Here is a 25,009-nt window from a genome sequence, read left to right as displayed (position 1 = left end):
ATAAAAGGGTTAAGTATATATTTTTCCCTGAAGCTCAACAATCAATTTTGTAATGATCGAAACTACCTATCTATCGATATTTATGCTACTTGAAATTTTGCCTCGATCTTCAAACCGTATAAATCGATATTTAAGTGTTCATCGATAAAATATATTTCTTTTAAAACAAGGTATAAATTTTTATTTTTTTCAAGATCAAATATATCAGGCAAAAATATAAAATTTATGCTTGTTACACTTACATGAAAAGTAATGACATAAAATGAACATCCAGATGTATTATTACTAAGATTCATCCTTTACCTCAACTATGAACGAAGAGGGGAAATCTCCCAACAATGAACATCCTGAACATGCGAGAACCACTTTGGTTCAATAAAAAATTGTAAGAGCTATATATTTACGGTAAACTTAATACAAAGAATAACTTTTTGCCATTTCAAGCTCAACAAAATGATTTCAAATTCGACTTTTAACAACGACTCTTTTAAAGTAGAAATCAAAAGCCCTGGCCAACCATATATCAGCGATGAGCTCTTTGAGGTCATCGCAAAAGTCATAGGATTCACACAGATGTTCTTCTCCGTTCTTGGGGTCATCACAAACACCATCAACATCCGGGTGTTCTTAGAACAAGGAGTCCGAAATAGCACCACCAACATCGCATTCCTCTCCCTTTCCATATTCGATTTAGTTAGCTGTTTGCTGCTCATCACGTTACAGCTTTGCTTTATCGTCGACATCGTCTGGGGTTGGTTACCCGGAGTCACCTGCGATATCTACTGCTCTTACTCCGCTTTCATCTACGTTGTGTTTTACTACTGCAGCAACTGGACAACCGTGTATCTGTCCATTGAAAAAAGTCTTTGTGTGTTGATCCCGCTGAAAGTCAAGATACTTCTAAGACCAAAAGTGACGCTGGGTATAATCGTTTCCATATTTGTAGTCTTCGTCGTCACCCAAATGACCTACAGCACGTCAACCAGAATTGTCTGGGGCGTTGATCCTGTACGCAACCTAACCCGTCCGTACATTGTCGAATCGCCTTTTGCCAAACAATACATAATATTCTACAGCTTGATAGCAAACACTTTTCTATCTTCGGTTGCAATCTTCATCGTCGCCATTGCCACCATCATTATGATAAATAAGTTAAACAGATTCAAAAAATGGCGGGAAAGTAACGCAGCAACGGTGACGTCATCGGAACCCTCGACGGATAAGAAGAACATGTCTTCGAAAGACGCTGAGATGGTGAAATTTGTAATCACGGTCACTTCTATATTCCTTGTTTGTTTATCAGTGGGCCACATCCCGGCCACCGTGATCCTCGTGATTCCAGGAGCTAGTTACACAGGGCTCCAGTATAACATGTTCTTCTTGGGTTATCACATACGATTCTTGTTTAGCCTTGTCAACTCATCGATTAACTTCTTTTTCTACATTAGAATTTCCACTCGTTATAAAGAGGCCTTTGCCGCGGTCTTCACGAAATGTTCTTGTCTCGTCGTGACCAGCAAGAAATGATTTTCCAATATGGAGAGAGAAAGATAAAAATAAATATAGATAAATAAATAGGTTGAGTGAAAGAAAGAGAGAGAAAAGGAGCGAGAACCACACAGACACATATACACACACAGAGAGAGAGAGAGAGAGTGTGTGTGTGTGTGTGTGTGTGTGTTTGTGTGTGTGTGAGAGAGAGAGAGAATGACAGAAAGAGAGATTGGGGAAGAAAGGACACCATATCATGTACCCGGGTATCAATTTCCTGTTCCTGTCTCTGTACTATGGAAAATACGGTTTTATTGTTCAATATTAAGCAGAATACTCGAATTATGCATTTTACTTAAACTCATGACATTCATCGAAATGATTATTTTGAGAAAGTAGAACAAAACCAATGACAATGCTTAAGACGGTATCGTTGTACAGCAAAACATTCGGCCCACAACTTTGTCCGTTGCCTGTCGTTTGGTTCCGAGTGTCTCTGTACTCTTTCTCCTTTTCACAAACCTGTTGGACTTATTATTATTATTATTACCCTTTGTGACCACAATTGCCCCAAAAGCAGGCTCAAATCAAGGAAAAGCTTCCTCACAGTAGAGAGCCTTCACCCAGACCACTCAGCATTCTTCCGCCTGGACAAATGGGTAGAATCGGACAAGACAGCAAACGATGCCCTCCAGCCCCCAACAGAAAAGCTCCCAGCAGGCACAGACCTCAAGAGAAAAGACTGGGTGGCGTTGAACAGAGCGAGAGCAAAGGTGGGAAACACCGCCACCAACCTCTTTAAATGGAAAATCTCACCGGGCACTGAATGCCCATGCGGTCACCCCAGACAGACCATGGACCACATCCTGTCCGAATGCTCGCTGGGACCTCACTGCACCAATGCTGACCTGAGGGAATGCAACCAGACTGCCCGGACTGGCTGACTCACTGGCGCGACAAGATATGATGATTATTATTATTATTATTATTATTATTATTATTATTATTATTATTATTATTATTATTATTATTATTATTATTATTATTATTATTACGACAGCCACAAATTGTGCTCAGAGGCGCTTTACAATTGTTTCTTTTTGTGTTTCTTTTTTTTTTTTTTTTTGGGTATCACACAATTTCATTCATTCAACTAAAGAATCAACACAACCGCCACGATAAGCTGAATGAAAAAGATTGGTTTTTAGATGTCGTTTGAACACTGGCAGACTTTCACATTGACGGGTTTTAGGTGGTAAAGAAGTCCATACGATTGGAGCCGAAAATGCAAAACCACGCTCAGCAAACTTTGTTCTTAGGATGTTTTTCTCAATTACCAAATAGCTGGCGGACCGCAGAGATCGAGTTGTTTTATTTTCCCTCACAAGGCATTTGAGGTATTCAGGTGATGTGTGGTGAAGGCAAATGAAAGCAAAATTTGCAATTTTGTATTCATGATAATGATAATAATAGACTCTTATAGAGCGCACGGTATCCTCAACCATGAGGCTCTTGGCACTTTACATCAACATAAAACAATATAGAAAGTACATGGCATAAAAAAAGAACTGTTTTCAAGGATTTCTTGAACACAGACAATGGTTTGGACTCCCAGGTGCTCTGTGGAATGGTGTTCTATACAGACGGGCCAAAGTAAGGAAAGGACCTTGTTCCCGCTATTGTACGAATGCGTGGGATATCCTAACGAGTGTTGTCATTGGAGGAACGCGAAATTCGGGTTGTCGAATGTTTCTTTAGGAGTTCTGTGAGGTAGTGAGGGACAGTGTTTTCCAGACAACGATACGCATCTTTACTCAATTATTGTAAGCCAGTGTAGTGACTTAAGGACTGGTGTTATATGGTCCCAGGGTTTTGCCCTTGTAACTATGCGATCAAGCTCTGTTTTGCGTCAACTTTTGCGTCCTTTCTGGCTTTCAAATGTGGCTTGCGTCATACCAACATTCTCTATTGCCATCTTGCTCCTCTCTGCTCGCTACATTCCTGGTTAGTATTAACGTAAAGGACTGCTTCAGTCACATTTCTGAATAAATATTCACCCGATGGAGCTTACTCAATGTCTCAATCGTCTCTATGTCATATGTGTGTATTGAGAACAGAGCTCATAAGCTTAACTGCTAACTCGCCAATAAACTTTCGTGGTGTTTGTGTGTGTTGACCTCGTGACCTCAAAAAGTCGCGAGAAAAATTCAAGATAGCTGCAAGGTTTGAAACCACTTCGGTTTGGGTGGTGGGTGGCGTCGATTGTAGAGTGTCCCTCTCGTGGCCAGGCGAAGGTGCCGTAACAGTCGGGTCGTGTCCGACTACTCATCTCCGCAAAAGTTGTTTTTCTCTATTGTTATTGTCCTCAGGCACCTCTCTACTCACTTGACTTATTATCAACATAATTGCCTGTTCCATTCACTTTTCGATTTTTGTTATTGGCTGCAGAAGGGTTTGATCCCAAACGTTGTGTGTTTGAAATTTTGTTCTTTTTGGAAGCTGTTTGTAATCATTCTTGACTTAACTCTCTCCTTACCAGCCATATTCAGAATGTTCCCTGAAACTTCACACCCACTCAACACAAGAATATTTTTTTTTTCTACTCAAACAGAAAAGGAACAAGTACATTTTATACATATAATTGTCCAGTGTCTAATTTTTATCGCCATAACAAAGTATTTTCTTTATAATTTGTGATATACAAAGTTTTTCAGAATGAGGAAACTGTTGGTTGCATCGTAACAAATGTGACGATTTTCTTATGGATGGTAAGGAGAGGGTTAAAACTTTCAGGAAATGGGTCACACATTATCTTTCTTTCCGTTTAACCCTCTCCTTACCACGCATATGAAAATCGTCACATTCGTTATGATACAACCAACCTTATTCTTATTCAAACTTCTTTTGTACATCCTACATTTTTAAGAACAGTGTATTGCAGAGCATAGTGTTCTAAAGAAATTATGTATCGCAAGAACTTACTGCTGCAGCTATTGGGTTTGAGTGGTAAAAAATATATTTTGTGTTATTTAGGTGTGCAGTTTTGGGGAGAATCCTGAAAATGGCTGGTAAGGAGAGGGTTGAATACAAATGCACAGACAAAGTCAAAAGTTGTTCGTAAGCTTTTTACTTTATAATTTATTTTCTTAGCATTTCTGGGATATTATCATTTCTGTTAAAGTTACGTTTCAACATTTTGTTTTCAACATGTTTTCAAAACTTAATATCTTTTGAAGCCCGGCGTTCCAATTGCATGACGAGGAGGCGAAAGGCGTTGAGTCAAGTAAGTCAAAATCTTTTGAATTAATAATTTAAAATAACATTTTTTTAAAAGAATGAAGGTGACGTCACTCGGCTCTTTAGATTGTTTTTGGACTGCCAGTTAGATCATTAGTTCTCACTTAAGTTCTTCTAACAGTCTGAAACGTTACACTGCATAGTTTTGTGTGTCGATATGGTTCATCTGATAGCCAAGATAAATGAGTATTTTTAATTAAACGCATATCATCTATAATATTAAGGGTTCTCATAAAAGCTACATTGTACAAATATATAATGTCAATAAACATTTCTCCATAAAACATTTCAATCAGATCGACGTTAACATATTTGCAGGTCTGATAGCCGGACACAATTGTAGGCTCGTTTAAACATTGTTGTGATGGAGAATAATATTTATTTTGCGATGGTTGGAGAGTACTGCCATCACAATGATGATGAGCCCATAACAATTTGGGTTATCAGACCTGCAAATAAGTATACGTCGTATCAGATCGTATCAAGCGAAGGTCGTTACATAGCAAAGGTTAATACAGAGTACAGGTCAATACAAATCGCTTAAAAGACAATATAATATCAATAATTTTGAGTTGGATAATGTCATATGCCTGTTGTTTTTTTGTTTGTTTGTTTTTTGTTTTTTGTTTTTTGTATTAATATTGTTTTGTTTTGTTTTTAAGGGTTTTACGGCTCTTGCAACAAATTTAGGTCATATCAGCGCTAGTACAAAGGAAGAAAATTGGATAGTAAAAACATTCTAGATGTACTTGAGGAAAAGTAAGACAAGGGGAAACGATTCAAATAGGGAACATATTTATGTAGATTCCAAGGGCACGCTATCAGTGTACTTAGTTTGAGATCACCTATAAGTCTCACCCTGACAACAGCACAATATCTCACAAAGGGTAATACACTCAAATGTTTACAAATCATATGTTAACGATTAAACAAATAATAGTACATAACGGAGAGATGATTTACAAGGAAAAAAATATCATCTCCCAAAACTATAACTATTCATTCGACTGTTTCCCTTCCAACCAAGGACTCCGGCCAGGGTCAGGACAAAACCAAGTAATCTCATTTCAAGACAAAGACAGAAGCAATTGGAAAACAGATCAAGGGGAATAGAAGGCATAGCAAGTAACTCCCTGTACCTCCCCGCCCACTATGGGAGGTCGGGAATCCACCCAGGTATTGGTATTGATATATATACACACACACATATATATATATATATATATATATATATATACATTACTGTAATGCTGATAGAGTAAATAATATAGTATAGAGATTATGCAATGAATAAATAAATAAATAAATAATACACACTTATACAGAGCTCATTCTCGCGTACGACACAAGCTCTGGGCACTTTACAATGTAAATTATCAATTTGAAAATAAAACAAATAAAAAATAATAATTTTAAGACAACAAACCTTACAATAGAACATGCAATACAATCACTTCATAGCCAAATCAAGAGTTCATAGCGTCAATAAAAGTAAATACAGTAAAGATGTGTCTTGAGATTCTTTTTTAAAGGCAGGCGAAGACCTGCACTCCCTCAGACCACGTGGTAGTTCATTCCAAATCTTGGGGCCGAAACAAGCAAACGATCTATCAACAAATTTTGTTTTTGATCCTTTTTGTAAAATAACAATAAAGGTATATCAATTTGAAGCAAAATATAATTTAAAAGACGAGTATACCAATACTGTATTGTAAATAACTTACAATTTACAATGAAATTGAAAATAGCCTTGTATTGCTGTATTTTGGTGGTCCCGATAGCTCAGTTGGTAAAGCGTTTGCTTCATACGCAAGGGACCGAGACCGATGCTGGGAGAAGTTGAGATTTGTTTTCTGACCAATCCCTTGTCCACCCAGCAGTGATTTCGTAGCTGGGTCTCTTAGATCAGGCGGAAAGTATTTTGTGATAGACTGGCATCCTTGGAATAAGATGGTAGTCTATCATAAAGTGAGCAATAGCTGTTGTGCGTTTTACGCTATGAAAACCGGGATAATCTCAATGAGCCTTATGGCTGGCTCTGAAAGATTCTAAAAAATCACAAATTATGCTATTTTACGATGTGTTACGGGGTTAAGACCTGAACAAGTGTGTATGGAAGGTGCCAGACAAAGCAAAAAAAAAAAATAGAAGAAAGAAAAAACATCTAAAACAACTAGTCTACCTCCCAGTCGAGGTCGACTGTTTTTTTGGGATGTTTTTTTTCTTGTATTTTCTTTCTTGCTTTGTCTGCCATCTTCCATACACACTTGTTTAGATCTTTATCTTACACTGGTGCCTGTTCCTTAATTTCTTTAATTTGATTTTACAGAATTGCATTGTATAAAACAGTGTACGCCAACAAAGTCAACATCAAATGGTTGTTATTAAAAATTAATCTCCTCATTGCGATAGATACTGATATATGATATTTGAATTTGATATAAATATTGTGATTACAATATGCGGAGAAGTTGTGGTGTCATACCTTCCTAGCTTCCGGTTCAAAACTCATTGGGAGTTTGTAACAGTCCTCCGGAGTGACTAGTGCACAATAAATGGGTCATTCAATATGAAACTATTCATTGTTCATTAATTGTCCGGAGGGCTGGTTACGCACGCGACTATGTGGTATGACACTCGCTTTCGGATCGGAAGGTCCTGGGTTCGAGCCTCGCCTCGCTCGGCGCATAGTTGTGTCCTTGGTAAAAGCTCTTTACTCACATTCTCTTAACGTACTCAGGTGTAAAATGAGTACCTGGTCGTTAACAGCTTTGTCTCTGTCCGAAAATATTATAATATCGCCAAACAGACGTCATGTCCCGTCCTAAATGTTAAGTGTTGCTGTTGGCCATGGACCCCTTGTAAAGCGATTTGAGCACGTTTAGTGAATATTGCATTATATAAAAGGTCACTTTCTAATTTTAAAAAAAAAAAGTTTTGAACTGGAATAAAAGAAAGTGTGACGTCACAACTTCTGCTTCCCATTGTTAACTGTAGTAATTATTACAATGTTAAGTATTAGAACAAATATTTAAAATACAAATTGTAACAAGGGCATTTACGAGGTTTCAACTTTGCAATGTTAAGTTAACAATAACTTGAAGTATGTATTTCAAATACACAAATAGTTTACAAATGTAATCTTCAAAATGCTCCCCAATAGGGATATTTTGGCCTAACAAATTTAGAAATGAATCTCTAAGAGAAAGGGTTTTGCGGCGCTTGCAACACATTAAGGCTATATCATCGCCAGTAAAAAGGAAGAAAATGGGATAGTAAAAAGTTCTAGAATTACAATTAAAGCACCATTACCAAAATAAAAAGAAGATAAGGGGAATTGTTTCAAATAGGGAACAGCTGTAGATTCCAAGAGCACACTGACAGTGTACATAGTTTGAGATCACCTAAAAGTCTCATCCAGATACAAGCACAGGCCCCCACTAAGAGGAACACACTTAAATGCTTACAAATCATATACCATGTAAAATAAAAATAATACAGTGCATACCAGAGAAATGATTTACAAGACAAAAAAAATATATAATTTCCCAAAACTCTAACTATACATTTGACTGTTTCCCTCACAGCCAGGGTTTCCGGCCAGGGCCAGGACAAAACCAAGTAATATCATTCCAAGACAAAGACAGAAAACAAGTTGGAAAACATATATAGGGGTCAGAAGACAACAGTAAGTGCCTCCCTGCCCACTATGGGAGGCACTCAGTGGATGATGGCAAAAGACAGAGAGGCAGACAGACCAAAGAGGCGTGCAGAAAATCCATCGATAAAGAAATAACTTAACGAGTCAGGCCTAACCTGGAACAAAATCGGTGTGCATGTCGCCGACAGACAGAAATGTTGGAGGTCTTCAGTGCCTTATGCACCCCATGGCTCGATGTTATGAATAAAAATGGAAATACAAGGTGTCAATAAAGACGAGGTACATGGTAATAGTACAAATTCTTCTTTAAAAACTCTATCTTATTCGATTGGGATGTAAATGAATAGTATTTTAAATGTACATGACCTCTTCTTCCGTGAAGAAAAGCATCATTCAGCTAAATTTCCACAATCTATAGCATAAATGAATAAATATAAATAGATGGGGAAGTATGACATGTACCCAGACTTTGTGGACACCCTGTACTATGGCTCCATCTTGCTCCTTGATGAACAGCTATACGAAGCATTGCTAAGCGTAATGATCATACAGTGCATGCTGGATTCTGTCACACTCTTGGGAGAAGCCAAAAAGCGTGCTGGAATCCGAGCGTGCCAAAATCCTTTGTTCATGGAAGGTAACGACTTATTATAGATACGATTAGGTCACCCAGCTCAAGCGTGCCGTTTTGCGGGGCGTGCTGGAATTCACCGTGCTATAATTCAGCGAGTACTGTAACGAAGAGAAAAAAACCCCAGATATTATAAGCAATATAAATGCACGTTTTATATAGTTGATATATGTGAATAAGAACAGAGTTTCTATTTTGGGTTTTAAAAAAAACAACAACAAAAACTATGAGTCTTCCTGGGCTTTCAGCGTGGAATATCTACAGGCAAATGAATCTGTGCCATCGACGGAACCGTATTTTGAATGAGAATCTGGGCTGTTAGCTGGACAATTGGAAAGGTCAGATCCGCTCAGTTTTTCACAGTCGGTAGATTTTGGGGTCGAGATAATTGTGTCGCTTTTCTCCAGTTCCAACCCTTTCAATCGTTTGTAAGACAACAGACACAGAACCTGTGAAAGATTAACAAAATAAAAGATAGTTTAAATTTGGCAACAACTAGCATGTTTCTCTTCTTTTTTTTTTTACATTTTTGTTTCAAGAGGCATTATTTAAGAGTTTATCAGTAATAATAATAATAATAATAATAATAATAATAATAATAATAATAATAATAATAATAATAATAATAATAATAATAATAATAATAATAATAATAATTTCTATAGCACCCCTTTCCACATATTATATACACACGAGATCATATATATTATTCAATAAAATAACTCACAGAAAACTGAAATGAAGTACCTACTCTGTCTACAAAGAGGCTTAAAAGGAGGACATAGAATTACGTTGTCTGGTTTCTGCTGAAAGAGTATTCCACACAGATAGAGCAGAATGTGCGACAGCACGTCGTGAAAAATTCGACTTAGAAATCAAACGGTTCTAGTAAAGGGAAGTAGAAGAGCCGAGAGTACTCAAAGCCGTAAAACCAGATGGCCTATGGAGATGGAAAAGATCCCAATTTCTGTAACGTTAAACGGAAAGTAACAAGTACATTCTTTAGAATAGTATTGATATTATGCTAGTCTGCGATAAAGTACTATCTGCCAAATTTAAAACACCCAGCTAACCAAACACTGCAGGGTGGACGGCGGAGATTAAGTTCAATTCCTTTGCTTGTGAGGCAACTGTTGGTAAAGACCAACTGGACTATAAGAAGTCATGCAGATGATTGATCCTCATAATATTTGTGTGATTAATGACGGTTGCAAAATATTACGGTCATATCAGCGCCAATAAAAAGGAAGAAAATGGGATAGTAAAACGTTCTAGAATTACAATTAAAGCATCCGAGAAAAGGTAGGACAAAGGGGAATTTGTTCAAATAGGAAACAGATGTAGATCAAACTGATTTGTTTTCTCTCTGCTTCGTGAAAGTAGCGATGCGATACACAAACTAAAATCTCATCACGTCTATGATTCATCTTTTCTCTGCACCATCTTGTACCGAACATACGTCACATTCTAAACCAATTTCCAGAGCTGCCAACTTGAAATTAAAAATAATAAATTTGTAGTTTCCATGAGAAAAATAAAGAAACTTTACTATAAATTACTTTAGAAATAAATAATACGCTCTCTGTATGATCCAAAAAAATTATTCCAAGGCCATGAGGCTATGTGGTCGAGAGGTATGACACTCGCTTTCGGATCGGAAGGTCCTGGACTTGAGCGTCGCTCGGCGCATAGTTGAGTCCTTGGAAAAGGCTCTTTACTCGCATTCTCTCACCGCACTCAGGTGCAAAATGAGCACCTGGGCGTTAACAGCGTTGTCTCTGTCGGAAAAAAAATTGCAATATCTCCTAATAGGCGGCATATCTCGTTCTACATGTTATGTGTTACTGTTTGTCAGGAACCCCTTGTCTAGCTCGTTGAGCACGATTAGTGGATATTGAGCTATATTAAAAACTCAACTTAAAACTCAATTTGTATAATTTAGGTTCTCTGGAACTAAACTTTCCTTTCAAACATAATTTATTGAATCAAGGACGCAAATGCAATTCTGTTGCTGGGGCCGAAACGTTTGTAATTTTACGAATAATTTGTAGTACAAGGCCGGTCTGAATATCCCATCCTATCAGAATTTCAACCCGTCAACTTACCACATCCATGGCCTGAATGCCCATGAGAACACCTAGCACTAGGTAAGGTTTTGACACAGCAGATGAAGCCCATATTGGAACCAAGATGGTGCCAAGACTCACTTTGGCATAGCGCAGGGCTTGGTACATACACACAAACACACACACACACACATGCACAGGCACACACAACACACACACACACACACACATACAACACACACACCAGTCCAAACCAATAATATTTCAACATGTTTTCATCTTAATCCGTCAACTTACCACAGCCATAGTCTGAATGCCCACGAGAACACCAAGCACCAGGTAAGGTTTTGACACAACAGATGACGCCCACATCGGAGCCAAGATGGTACCAAGACCCGCAATGGCATAGCGCAGACCTTGGCTTAATCCTGAGGATGATAATATTATATAATAATAACATACAATTTTCTCCCTATTTTTCTTCTTTAGAAAAAAAAATGTTGAGATTTTATATAGGGCAATATCCAGTAAACGGGCTCATAGTGCTTTACAGGGGGTCACTGACCAACAGCAACACATAACACGTAGGACGAGACATGACGCCTCATAGGCGATATTGCAAAAAAGAATTTCCGACAGAGACAACGCTGTTAACAGCCGGGTACTCATTTTACATCTGAGTACGGTGAGAGAATGTGACTAATAAATAGCCTTTTCCAAGGACTCAACTATGCGCCGAGCAAGGCTCGAACCCAGGACCTTCCAATCCGAAAGCGAGTGCCATACCAGTTACTGATTAAATTTAGCTATGTGTAAGATAAAAATCAGATAAGTGTGTGTAAATCAATGCCAAACAAAGTATAGAGAAAAATAAAAGAAAATAACTGTAATGAATCACTACGAGTTATTGTTTATGGGTGTTAATGAATCACTACGAGTTATTTGTTTATGATTTCCGGTTGATCCCATCAAGGAAATAAAATAAATACATCGTAGCCACCATCTCCCTTTTTCCTTATTTTCATTATGTAATAATGAATACATAATAATAACCATCCCAATTAATCTGCCCGCTGGACTAGGGATTGAACTTCAGGCCTTTTGATTACCCGCTAGATGTGCTACTATTGTAGAAGTAAGACAAAGTGGAATTGTTCAAATAGGGAATAGGTGTAGATTCCAAGAGCATACTATCATTGTGAATAGTTTGAGATCCCATAAAAGTCTCATCCAGACATGAGCACAGGGATCGCACTAAGAGGAATACACTCAAATACTACATTATAAATTCAAAAAATAATACATAACAGAAAGATGATGTACAAGGGGAAAAATCATCTCCCAAAAACAATAACTATACATTTGACTGTTTCCCTCCCAGCCAAGGACTCCGGCACGTCCAGGTCAAAACCAAGTAATCTCATTCCAAGACAAAGACAGAAGACAAATTAGAAAACAGCTATAGGGGGATAGAAGATACAGTATGTATCTCCCTGCCCACGATGGGAGGTCAGGAACCCCACCCGGGAGTGAGAGAGTGAGTGAGCGAGTGAGTGAGTGGGTGAGTGGGTGAAGGATTGTTGCTGTCCGTTCAATGCAAGAGGAACTGGAATGTATTCTGACTCCATGAACGTCTTGAGCTTTGAGCTTTTTTTTATATAGCGCAATATCCACTAAACGTGCTCAAAGCGCTTTACAAAGGGTCCAGAGGCGATATTACATTTTTTTGGGGGGACAGAAACAACGCTGTTAACGGCCAGGTACTCACTTTACACCTGAGTACGATGAGAGAATGTGAGTAAAGAGCCTTCTCCAAGGACTCAACTATGCGCCAAGCGAGGCTCGAACCCAGGACCTTCTGATCCGAAAGCGAGTGTCATACCACAAGACCACATAGTCTTGGTTGAAAAGAAACTATCTGATAATGAGTATTTATGTGAAAACTTAGCAGCAGTGACAAAAAAAAGGTAAGAAATGTATTGTACGTATCCAACGGGATTTTATTTGCATACACAAATTTAATGTGAATGTTACCTTGAGTCTCTCTGCGTGTCATTTTGGAGTAAAGCGACGTGGCACACACTAACAAGAAAGGCAAACACAGAGGCGTGGCTACAGTGGTTGATTTGGTGCCTGGCACCGCATCCATCTTTTAAATATGGATCACAGCATTTTTCAAAAATAAAACAGAAATGGTATATACCACCTCTTAATTATTTGAGTAAGTCTTTTCTTTAATTTGTTTTCTTTCCTTTGTATTTACAAATATAGCATGCATTAAGTCATTTTCATTTGATTCTGCCACCACCTTATACATTAAGCATGCCACGCCACTGCTCAAAGTGAGAACATCAATTGAAATGTGAATGTTACCTTGAGTCTCTCTGCGTGTCATTTTGGAGTAAAGTGACGTGGCACACACTAACAAGAAAGGCAAACTGAGAACATCAATTGCAATGGATATCGACATGGGCAACAGGTTTCTGGACCGGTCATCTGTAACAACATCAATCATCAACAACGATATCAAGCTAATGAAAAATAATAACCCACCAACCCTGCCTAGCGCCTAGCCCTCTTGATACCACCTTGCAGTCCACTCTCCCAAGAACTTTTTGGAAAAGTGAGTGGAGCAAGCACTTATTTATGTTGATAAACATTTGTGAAAAGGTCAATGCCGTTTCCTGACCTTATCCCTTTATTTTGGCCTCTACTCTCTAACCATGAAGATTATAATAATAGATCTAAAGATGGTACGAAATTTTATGCGCTTGACTAAGAAGCTCACAACATTGCCTTCCGGAAGTGCAACAGTCAACACACAAAACTATGTGTAACCTTGAACGTTTATAGTCTGGTTAATACAGTTTGGTGAGGATTACTCATAAACGCGGATGGCAAAAAGCAATAACAAAGACGTCAACTTCGTTCTATCTATAAATGACCAAGGTTACACATAGTTTTGCGTGTTGGTATGTTATATCAGACTTACTGAATGTTGTGAGTAAATTACCTAAGCGTATAGATAGTATGCAGTTGACGTCAATGGGGTCTTTGTTATTGTTTTTTTGCCATCCACGTTTATGAGTAATGCTCACTGAACTGTATTAACCTAACTATAAGCGTTCATGGATACACAGTTTTGTGTGTTGGTCCGTTATACTTCCGGATGGCAATGTTATGAGCTTCTTAGCCAAGTGCATAGTATCTATAGCATCATTATAGATAGTATGCGCTTGACTAAGAAGCTCATAACATTGCCATCCGGAAGTATAACGGACCAACACACAAAACTGTGTGTATCCATGAACGTTTATAGTCAGGTTAATACAGTTCAGTGAGCATTACTCATAAACGCGGATGGCAAAAAACAATAACAAAGACCTGAGTGACGTCATAATCAACTATCTATATTTGTATAGAGAAAAGAGTTCATTGCTTAACTGCTAACTCGCCAATAAACTTTTGTGGTGTTTGTGACTTGACCTCAAACTGCCAAAATAGTTATTCTTTATTGTCCGATGCACTTCTCTACTCACTCCATTTTTTGTTATCAAGAGATTTTTTGTACTTTGAAAATCTATTCTTTAAAAAAAGGGGTTTTAGGATCAACAGTGTTCCGTACAGCAAATGTCAAATGTTTATTATCGAGTACAGAATTACTGGCAAATCTAAAAATTCTAAAACAATTTTTCACAGATTGATATAAGAGTAACTTGCAAACCTTTCTTAAATTATGGGTTGATTACAATTCCCGTTGATTCAAATAATTATTTAGAATATGTGACAGGCGTAATCATGAGTCTCTTTTGGTTCTCATTGCGAGTTTATAGGCCTAATTGATTCTACAAATTCTAGCACATCCCCGCAACAAAAGAGGATGACGTCATTGAAAATCTCTCTTGATTCTATCAAGTATTAATAATCTATCGGACTGATCAAAGTTGATGACTCAAAAGATTTGTCTCGATCAATGTTAATTTCCACAATACAGTGGTAAAATAATCAAAATAGACGACTGTGTGTTCGTATTAGCCTTAATTTCTCCGCAAATTCTGAAATTTCTCTATTCATTTAACTAACGCAGCCGTCAGTGATATCACTATCAAATAAAGAGTTACCTCCCAATATTCCATATAAAAAATATTTTGTAAGCCTTGAACAATAAAAAGTTCGGTGATTTAATATCTAAAATCAAATCCACATTTTAAAAAATTAAAATCTTTATCTAAAATTGTATTTTTTGTTAATTTGATCAGCATTCTTTAAATCATTTACTAATTTTAGATTAAAATGTTAAATATAAAACTACTATTTTTTTTTCTGACCTTGTCTTCATACATAATATATTATCTGTATCATAGGATAAGATAAAGTAGATGGAAGCGTACGTGATCTGAAAGCCCATAGACAGTATGTCTGCGTCATATCGCTCGTGAGATTAGATACTTAGGAACGGTATCACGTTCGTTAGGCGATGTTACAATTTTTCCGACAGAGACAACACTGTTAACGGTCAGGTACTCATTTTACATTTGAGTATGTTGAGAGAATGTTAGTAAAGAGCATTTTCCAAGACGGACTCAACTGTGCGCTTCAAAGAACGGGGCTCGAACGAATGACACTTCCTATCTGAAGGCGTATGTCATACCACCAGACCACAAAACCTCTTCCACTTAAACGTCGATGACAAACAATAAATACATTTTTGAAATAGGGTAAAAACGACGTGCATTTTTTTTTTTTTTTTTGCAAGTCTGATAATCAAATCCATTTTGGGTTCATTGCTGTAATGGAAAACAAAAAATGACGCAAAATATTGCCCATTACAACATTGCTAAATTAGGCCCCTACTTGTGTTCGGATATCAGACCTGCATATATATATATATATATATATATATATATATATATATATATATATATATATATATATATATATATATATATATATATATATATATATATACGTCGGGTAAAAATAATTGTTGAAGGTTAAATTTCAAACACTTACGCTTGGGTGCACTTGGTAAAACAAAAAGAAGCATTAAATCCGAGGCTAGAAGGAGGACACCTCCGCATAGAATCATGTTCCTGTCCGCTACGTATTTACTCAATATAGTGACCATGATGTAGACGATGAGAATCTGTAAAAATAAAATATCCAAATTAAAAAATGTTTCCTTTTAAAAATAAAAATTAGAATTTTAAGTCCCTTTTCTATATTAAAATTTGACTTAGAGGAGAGGATTATGGTTATTTGCGATATTGGGGAAAAAATAGTTTAAAATGTGGGACCGGAATTTGTCACCTCTGACCTTCCACTCTCTACCCGGTCAACGGAAGTTAGTACAACATTGTAAACCGACGTGTAATTATTTGCAGGTCTGATCACCCATTTATTGTGGGCTCATTGTTGTAACGGAACTCTCAAAAAATGACGCAAAATATTGTCCATTACAACAAGGTTAAACTAGGCCCATAAATGGTTTCGGATGTCAGACCTCATATAGAAAGAATGCGCTTGGCCAAGGAGTTCACAACATTGCCATCCGGAAGTATAACGGACCAACACACAAACTCTGGGTAACCATGAACTCGTATAGTCTGATTAATACAGTTTAGTGAGAACAACTTACAAACGCGGATGGCAAAAACAATAACAAAGGCCCGATTGACGTCATCTTAGAACTATCTATATCTACACCGTTGTAAACAAATAGAGTAAAGACAATACCGAAGACAGTGTTATAACTGCTATTTTTCTGCTCACCGCTGAAAACCACTCACTCTTTGTTTATACGACTTGTCAATGAAAACTAGGTCAGCTCACAACATTGCCATCCGGAAGTATAACGGACCAACACACAATACTATGTGAACCTTTTATAGATAGAATGCGCTTGGCCAAGGAGTTCACAACATTGCCATCAGGAAGTATAACGAACCAACACACAAACTCTGTGTAAACATGAACTTTTATAGTCTGGTTAATACAGTTTAGTGAGAACAACTCACAAACGCGGATGGCAAAAACAATAACAAAGGCCTGAGTGACGTCATCTGCATACTATCTATAGATAGTATGAAGTTGACGTCACTCAGGTCTTTGTTATTGCTTTTTGCCATCCACGTTTATGAGTAGTTCTCACTTTAACTGTATTAACCAGACTATAAAGGTTCATGGTTACATAGAGTTTTGTGCGTTGGTCCGTTATACTTCGGGATGGCAATGTTGTGAGCTTCTAAGCCAAGCGCATACTATTTATTCAGGACTTTGGACCTTTTTTGAATCATGTTGAAAGCAAATTGTTTATTTCTTAAGCTATTTGACTACGAATTTTTGTAATTTGAAGTAGGCAGCTCAGCTCTAATCTATATCACACCTACCTCTGCTCCACACAGACAATACAATATACTGTTTTCCATCTCTCCAAAATCCAAATATTCCAGGGACACTTGAGTACACATTGCCTGTGGGTGCCAATGAAATGGGAATAGTTGAGCTTTTTTTGTTTGTTTTTATATAGCGCAATACTTACTAAACGTGCTCAAAGCACTTTACAAAGGCTAACTGACGAACAGCAACATGTAACATATTAAACGAGACATGACACCTGTTAGGCGATATTGCAATATTTTCCGACAGAGACATCGCCGTTAACGGCCATGTGCTCATTTTACACCTGAGTACGGTGAGAAAATGTGAGAAAAGATTCTTTTCCTAAGACTCAACTATGCGCCGAGCGAGGCTCGAACCCAGGACCTTCCGATCCGAAAGCGAGTGTCATACTACAAGACCACATAGCCGCACAGAGTGGGGGTGACGGGTGGGAAGGGGTGAGAGAGGGGGAAGTGGTATTAAATCAATTTAATATGCCATGTGCGGCTATGTGGTCAAAGACAATATCCAGTTTCTTATCCAGTTTCTTTTGTGTGAAATGGACAACATAAATTGCTTACTACCCTTTGGATAGGTCGCTAGTCTATTGCAAAATTACATTTCCCGGATCTAACAGACTCAGCTACCCAATTACTTCTGGGTGAACAGGGGGGTCAGGAAAAAATATCGACCACCCGCCGGTCAATTGGATTCAATAGTCTGATGTCACGCGCCCGGCAACGGCGGCCATCTTGGTTCTAAACAAAGAAAATCATTACTTTTAATTCTTCATGCTGGCTAGAACTTTTCATTCCCTTTACATATGCCTTGTGATCAGAATGTGTAAAAGTCAATACATGATCAAATTGATGGGGTTTTTTTCCTCTGGATACGCGTTTAAGCTCGCCGGGGAAATATTTCATACGGCGTCCGCCATTGTTCCGATAGTTTAGAGCCAGTGTTACTAAGTTACCATACGTCATTAGGAAGGAAGTGACAATACGACTGTTGAAGACTATTGGTTCTGGAGAAATAAATAAAACCTTGTGAAGCGCGTTAAGCATGGTAAACTCTTTTAAAAGCGGTATATAAATGCTAATTTTATTTATTTATTAATTTATTACTTATTTATTAATTAATTTATCTATTTATTTATTTATATTTATTTCTTTATTCATTTATTTCATTTACCTCAAGAGAAATCTGTGAAAACATGGCACAAAAAAGAAGATTTAAAATGGCAATCACATTGTCCTTCATGTATTCTGTAAGAAGAAAAAAAGTAGGAGATTCAACGTTAATCTGTCTTCATTGCCAATTAATAAATAAATGAATGAATAAATAAATAGATATATAAATAAAAAATAAAAATAATAAATTCCTTTTATTCATCCACTAGAGGAAATTTGTCTTTGGAGTCGATCCCAAGGCGAAACTGGAATAACCCAGGCGCCGCAGTGAGCTAAGGCGAGGTACTTGCTCAAGGCAACACAGCCCAGCGGTCAGTCGAACCGTGGCCTTCGTAAAGTTATGGCCTGACACTGACCAAAAAATGACGTCAAAATGCCAGTCTTTTGCCACAAAAGAAAACAAATCGTGAGTTGTATTCAATAGTTCAACCAATGAAATAACTTGTTTCCATGAGCTCTACTAACAACTCACTAGGCGGTGCAAAAACCAAATAATGAAGTCAAACTGCCAGTCCTTTTGGATTTCAGTGTCAGGCTATAACATAACGATGGCTACGGTCGAACTCGGTGTCTTTCGGGTATCAAGCAAAGGTCATACTGCTGAGCCACTCTGCCCACCAGTTAAACAAAGTTACTCCAGTGAAACATAGTAAATATTACGCTACCGCTTCTTTATTTTAAGTACTTCCTTCACCAATTAAAAATTCTTCGATAATTTAGTAATCAAAATATGGATTAAAAATTTTGATTCCCAAAATATCCTTCCGCATACATACTTCTTAAACAAAAAGATATGTTTTAATTTAAAAATCAAAAATTGAAATATTTATAAGTGGCAGAGCTGAATAATTACTAATAACTGTCAGGTACAGTTGAATCCGCAAAAAATCAACACTCTTTTGCTTAAACCACATTCCTTGTTATCCCCAAAATTTTCTGTTCTTTATCTAAGTGTGTTTCATTGGTGACGGATAAAATCAACCTTTGCTTAAAGTCAACCAATCTATTCAGTTCTGGCAGTGTTGACGTTATCAGAATTCAACTGCAATCGATATAGTTTGAGTAGGTGGCATCTGAGGAACCCTTGACATTCATGAATATAAGACTCTAAGGACTAACCCACACCGGAAACGACCCGCACTGCCGTCCTCTGTCGTCTAAGAATACAGAGAAGAGCCTCTCGACCTACCCATGCCAAGCACTCGACGTCCTCTGCCGGTTTTTTTTTTTTTTTTCGAGCTTGGGAGAGATAGGTCTAGCGGCTCTTCTCTTTATTTTAGTAGTTTGTCCGTGCCCGACGTCTTTATCCGGAAGACGACAGAGGACGGCAGTGCCGCGTTGTCGGAGTCAGTCTCCGGTGCGGGTTAGCCCTTAACTCTTGCTTTTTGGAATTCCGGACGTGTTCCCAACCGCTGCACAAGTTTGCGATTGCGCGTTGTGAACAAAGTTCGAATTCCAAAACGCAAAAGTGTAAGAAATCTTTCATTTTATCTACCCCTCAATCCATTTCAATTTCGTCATCTATGAGTAAAAGACATTTTCAAAAGTATTTAAATGATATTTCGTTTTTCAAAAACGAATCTAATTTTAGTGAAATTCAACGTTTGATAATCTGACATCCCAAATCATTATTGTAAACTTGATATCATTACCTGTTTCTATGTTAGGAAGAGGGATGGAATAATACAGGATGGAACTATTTACCTTTGTACAAGAAACCAAGTAGTCCTTCCTTTGCAACCAGGTCGTCTATACGTGGAGAGTCATCCTTGAGGCCATCATCATTTACAGACTGTATGTACAAACAGTGATGGATTCACAACAATAAAAAGGTTAAAAATCAGTAAATTATTTTTTTTTTTAATTGAGCTTTTATATAGAGAGCCATAAAGCGCTTTGAGCATCTTTAGTGGATATTACGCTATATAAAGGCTCAAGTTTTATTGGGGGGGGGTTGTTGTTGTTTATTTTAAATATCCACTAAACGTGCTCAAGGCGCTTTACAAAGGGTCCCTGACCAACAGCAACATGCAGCATGTAGAACGAGACATGACGCCAGTTAGGCGATATAACAATTTTTTTCCGACAGAGAATGTGAGTAAAGAGCCTTTTCCAAGGACTCAACTATGCGCTGAGCGAGGCTCGAATCCAGACCTTCCGCTCCGAAAGCGAGTGTCCTACCAAAAGACCACATCATAGCTGTACGCTTTGAATAAGTCAAGGCAATACTGACAGACTGTAAAAAAAAAACAATGTAAGATTTAAACGTTTGGCCAGAATACTCATCCATCAAATATCAATTGATTAAAATGACATCTGAAACAATGTTAAATCATAATAATTCATCAGAGACTTATGTATGATTATTACTATTGTTGCTTTCACGATTATCATCAATATTCCATTGTACAATGAACGTTGTACATTTATGATTCATTCATCCATGACCAATTTTCAATTACCTGTATTCTATGATTGTATTTTTCGATTTTACATTGTCGTATTGATACATTTTTCCTTACATTCAAAGTTTGTAAAACTGTCTGTGAATGATACAATGCAAGCTATATGATATTCTGTAACTATAAACTATTGTATAAGGCAATTAAAGGATAATTTCTGTATTAAGCCTTTAGTAAATAAGATGAAATAAGATAAGAAAATTAAAATTGATTGCGACTATGTGGTCTTGTGGTATGCCACTCGCTTTCGAATCGGCAGGTTATTGGTTCGAGCCACGCCTGGCGCATAACTGAGTCCTTGGAAAAGACTCTTTACTCACATTCTCTTACCCTACTCAGGTGTAAAATGAGTAACTGGCCGTTAACAACATTTTCTCTTTTAGAAAAATTGTATTTTCTCCAAACAGGCATCATGTTTCGTTTTGTTTTATAGGTTTTGGGTTGTTGTTGGTCAGGGACCCTTTTTAATGAGGTTTGAGCACGGTTAGTGGATATCGCCATATATCAAAGCTCGTTCTTTTTTTTTTGAAAGACCCTCATCTTGTCAAAAATTTTCAAACCTGGAATTTCGCGAAGTTCCAGTTTTGAGAGTTTTTGCCAAGATGAGGGTCATCTTAATCGATCGATATTTGAAAATGAGTAACTGGCCGTTAACAACATTTTCTCTTTTAGAAAAATTGTATTTTCTCCAAACAGGCGTCATGTTTCGTTTTGTTTTATAGGTTTTGGGTTGTTGTTGGTCAGGGACCCTTTTTAATGAGGTTTGAGCACGGTTAGTGGATATCGCCATATATCAAAGCTCGTTCTTTTTTTTTGAAAGACCCTCATCTTGTCAAAAATTTTCAAACCTGGAATTTCGCGAAGTTCCAGTTTTGAGAGTTTTTGCCAAGATGAGGGTCATCTTAATCGATCGATATTTGAAGGACGATTTTTTGGTCAAAATTTTAAATACGTGGGTCTTTTTTTGTTGTTTTTTTTTTTTTTTTTGTTTTTTTTGTTTTTTGTTTTTTTGTTTGTTTTTCAGAGTACAAAAGCATAGAGAATCTTTACAATATTGTTTTAGGAATTCTGACTGAGTTCTAAAATTGCTACATGAGCTTAGAAGCCTACGTTTGGAACAAATGCAAAATAGAGGACTGCATGATAGAGTGATGTGATCTTTGCTTCAATTCCCCAATACTTTGTTGTTTGTTTGTTTGTTTTTGTTGTTGTTTTAAGGGTTTTACGGCGCTTGCAACATATTCCGGTCATATCAGCGGCAGTAAAAAGGAAGAAAATACGATAGTAAAGGCATTCTAAATGTTAAAAGTACTTGAGAAACAATTAAGAGAAAGAAGAATGGTACAAATAGGGGACAGATGTAGATTCCAAGAGCACACTATCAGTTAATTAGTTTGAGATTACCCAAAAGTCTCTCCCAGACACCACTACAAAAATCCCACTAAGAGGAACACACTCAATTGCTTACAAATCAAATGTTAAAAATTAAAAAAATAACAGTACATAACAGAGAGACGATTTACAAGACAAAATATTCTAACCTCTCCAAACTACAGCTATACCTTCAACTGTTTCCCTCCCAGCTAAGGACTCCGACCAGGGTCAGAACAAAACTTAGTAATCTCATCCCAAGACAAAGACAGAAAGCAATTGGAAAACAGACACAGCAAGTACTTCCCTGCCCACTATGGGAGGTCGGGAACCCCACCCAGCCAATACTCTGTGTGGCCTTGACTAAGTCACCTCACCCTAGCTCAATTTACAGAAGATGATGCCTGGATTATTTCAGTCTTCCTTTGGAAAATCCCCTTAGAGGTTGAACAAATAATATAGTTTTTCTGCTACTTTTGCAGACCCTCCATGAGTCCAAAAATAAATGTTGGGTATCCCAATAGCTCAAATATACGAAGCTTATCTCACATTCAGATGGCCAAATATCTATCCAAAAAGCAATTGAGATTATTTGTGGCTGCCATGTCCACCCAACGATGATTAGCTGCCGAGTCTGTTAGATCTTGTGAAAAGTACTTTAAAATAGACTAAAATCCTAACCAAAGGGTTACAAACAATTGTTAATGACTGTTTGAAACTACAGAAACCTAAATGAACTCCAGCTCCTTGGCCATTATGACTTTTTTTCTTCCTTTTTATCATCCGTAAAATAAATAGAAACTTGGTTTGACAAAGTGCCAAACACTGACCTTTGGAGAAGAACAAACTAAAAGCAAATGGATGTCCAGGTCAGACGCAAAAAGTGGCAATGGGTTGGCTACACCCTGCGGAAAGATCCTTGTACTATAACCAAACAGGCTCTTGTATGGAACCCACAGGGCAAGAGGAAACAAGGTCGTCCAAAACAGACTTGGAGGAGAAGCCTTCACCCAGATTTGTGTGTCTCCAATCTTACATGGAGTGAGGCAAAGGTTTGTGCCAAGACAGAAGAAGATGGAAGAGTGCTGTTGAGGGCCTATGCTTCGCTAGGAGCCAGGACGCTTAAGTCAAGTAAGTCAAAATAAACAGAAAATACTTACATTTTGAAAATTAGTAGAACTCAACATTCCATCTGATGTATCAGAAATTGAGAGAGAATCGTCAATTAATTTCCTAGTATCTTTATCATGTTTATCTCCGGACATCTCGCATTGCTGCATCACTTCTTGTTTATAGTCATCGTTGAATTCCGATGAGCATATTCTGTTGTTGATGAATCCATTATCTTTCACACTGGACGTAGTAATATCCAGCTGTTGCTTGACGTCATCGTACAGATCACCTGTTGTTGCAACAGACATTGGTATGAACACCATAATTAACAAATTAATCAGAATTGGATTCTGATAGCTCAGTTGGTAAGGCTCGTTTCACATGCAAAAGGACCGTGATCAATCCTGGTGAAGTCAAGATTCACTCTCCTTACCTGTTCACCAAGCAGTGATTGGGTAGCTGGGACTGGTAGATCTGATGGGAAGTACTTTGAGATAGACTAGGGTCCTATCCAAAGGTTAGCAAACAATTGATAGTGTCGATTTTACCATTCAATACCGGGATAGACTGGCCATTACGATCATTTCTATTATCACACTATCTTGATCACCGTCCTTATCATCTCCATCATCATTAATTTCAATACCGCATTCTCATTATCATTATTAGCATCATCATCATAATATCATCATCATCATCATCATCATCATCATCATCATCATCATCATCATCATCATCATCATCATCATCATCAGCAGCAGCAGCATCATCATCATCACCATCATCCTCATCATCATCATCATCATCATCATCATCATCATCATCATCATCATCATCATCATCATTCTCATCCTCATCATCATCATCATCATCATCATCATTATCATCATCATCATTACCATCATCCTCATCATCATCATCGTCATCATCATCAGCAGCAGCACCATCATCTTCACCATTATCCCCATCACCATCATCAGTATAAGAAGCCTTATCAAAACCAATCATAATGTATGTGACAAACACATTGTCTCACGTTGCTTGTTTGAATTCATATCAGACATATCAGATGTTTCCAGATCCTGCTCTTTCTTCTCTTCCTTGAAAATATCAAACGGCTCCTCGTACCAGATGAAGACAACAGCAATCAATATCAACCACATGAATGCCATAAAAAGCTGAAGAAGAAACAAACATGAAAAAGGACATTAGGATAACCCGAAAGGTTGACAATCCTTAAAAAAAACCTGCAAGAGTTATCTAACCTTTATCCCGATGACAAAACAACAAATCATAAATTTGAAGAGAAAAATTGGTTTAACCCTCTCCTTAACACCTACAACAAA

At 37.5% G+C, this 25,009-nt stretch overlaps 2 protein-coding genes across 9 annotated transcripts in view; one reads left to right on the top strand and one right to left on the bottom strand.

Moving 5' to 3' along the window:
* Positions 1 to 453: 453 nt before the first annotated feature.
* Positions 454 to 1,527, top strand: LOC144971753 (uncharacterized). Its single transcript, XM_078912825.1, has one exon. It carries the CDS (start codon positions 454 to 456, stop codon positions 1,525 to 1,527), a length of 1,074 nt encoding a protein of 357 aa, XP_078768951.1.
* Positions 1,528 to 4,609: 3,082 nt separating this feature from the next.
* Positions 4,610 to 25,009, bottom strand: part of LOC144970463 (uncharacterized) — a 42,086-nt gene continuing 21,686 nt past the window's right edge. For 6 of the 8 annotated variants that reach the window (XM_078910135.1, XM_078910137.1, XM_078910134.1 and 3 more), the window contains exons 7-15: positions 24,700 to 24,841; positions 23,711 to 23,952; positions 20,422 to 20,509; positions 18,719 to 18,792; positions 17,536 to 17,619; positions 16,160 to 16,292; positions 13,520 to 13,642; positions 11,444 to 11,574; positions 4,610 to 9,529 (exon numbers count right to left, since the gene is read on the bottom strand). In XM_078910135.1, coding sequence (XP_078766261.1) covers positions 9,305 to 9,529; positions 11,444 to 11,574; positions 13,520 to 13,642; positions 16,160 to 16,292; positions 17,536 to 17,619; positions 18,719 to 18,792; positions 20,422 to 20,509; positions 23,711 to 23,952; positions 24,700 to 24,841 — 1,242 coding nt within the window. In that variant the 3' untranslated portion in view covers positions 4,610 to 9,304. The remainder of the gene's footprint in view (positions 9,530 to 11,443; positions 11,575 to 13,519; positions 13,643 to 16,159; positions 16,293 to 17,535; positions 17,620 to 18,718; positions 18,793 to 20,421; positions 20,510 to 23,710; positions 23,953 to 24,699; positions 24,842 to 25,009) is intronic. The other 2 variants (XR_013644962.1, XR_013644961.1) reach the window with 1 other exon arrangement.

This window comes from Berghia stephanieae, chromosome 4 (assembly GCF_034508935.2).
Source record: "Berghia stephanieae isolate SIO BIC M18660-M18661 chromosome 4, UCSD_Bste_1.3, whole genome shotgun sequence".
Taxonomy (NCBI): Eukaryota; Metazoa; Mollusca; class Gastropoda; order Nudibranchia; family Aeolidiidae; genus Berghia; species Berghia stephanieae.
This window is presented reverse-complemented; position numbering and strand designations above follow the sequence as displayed.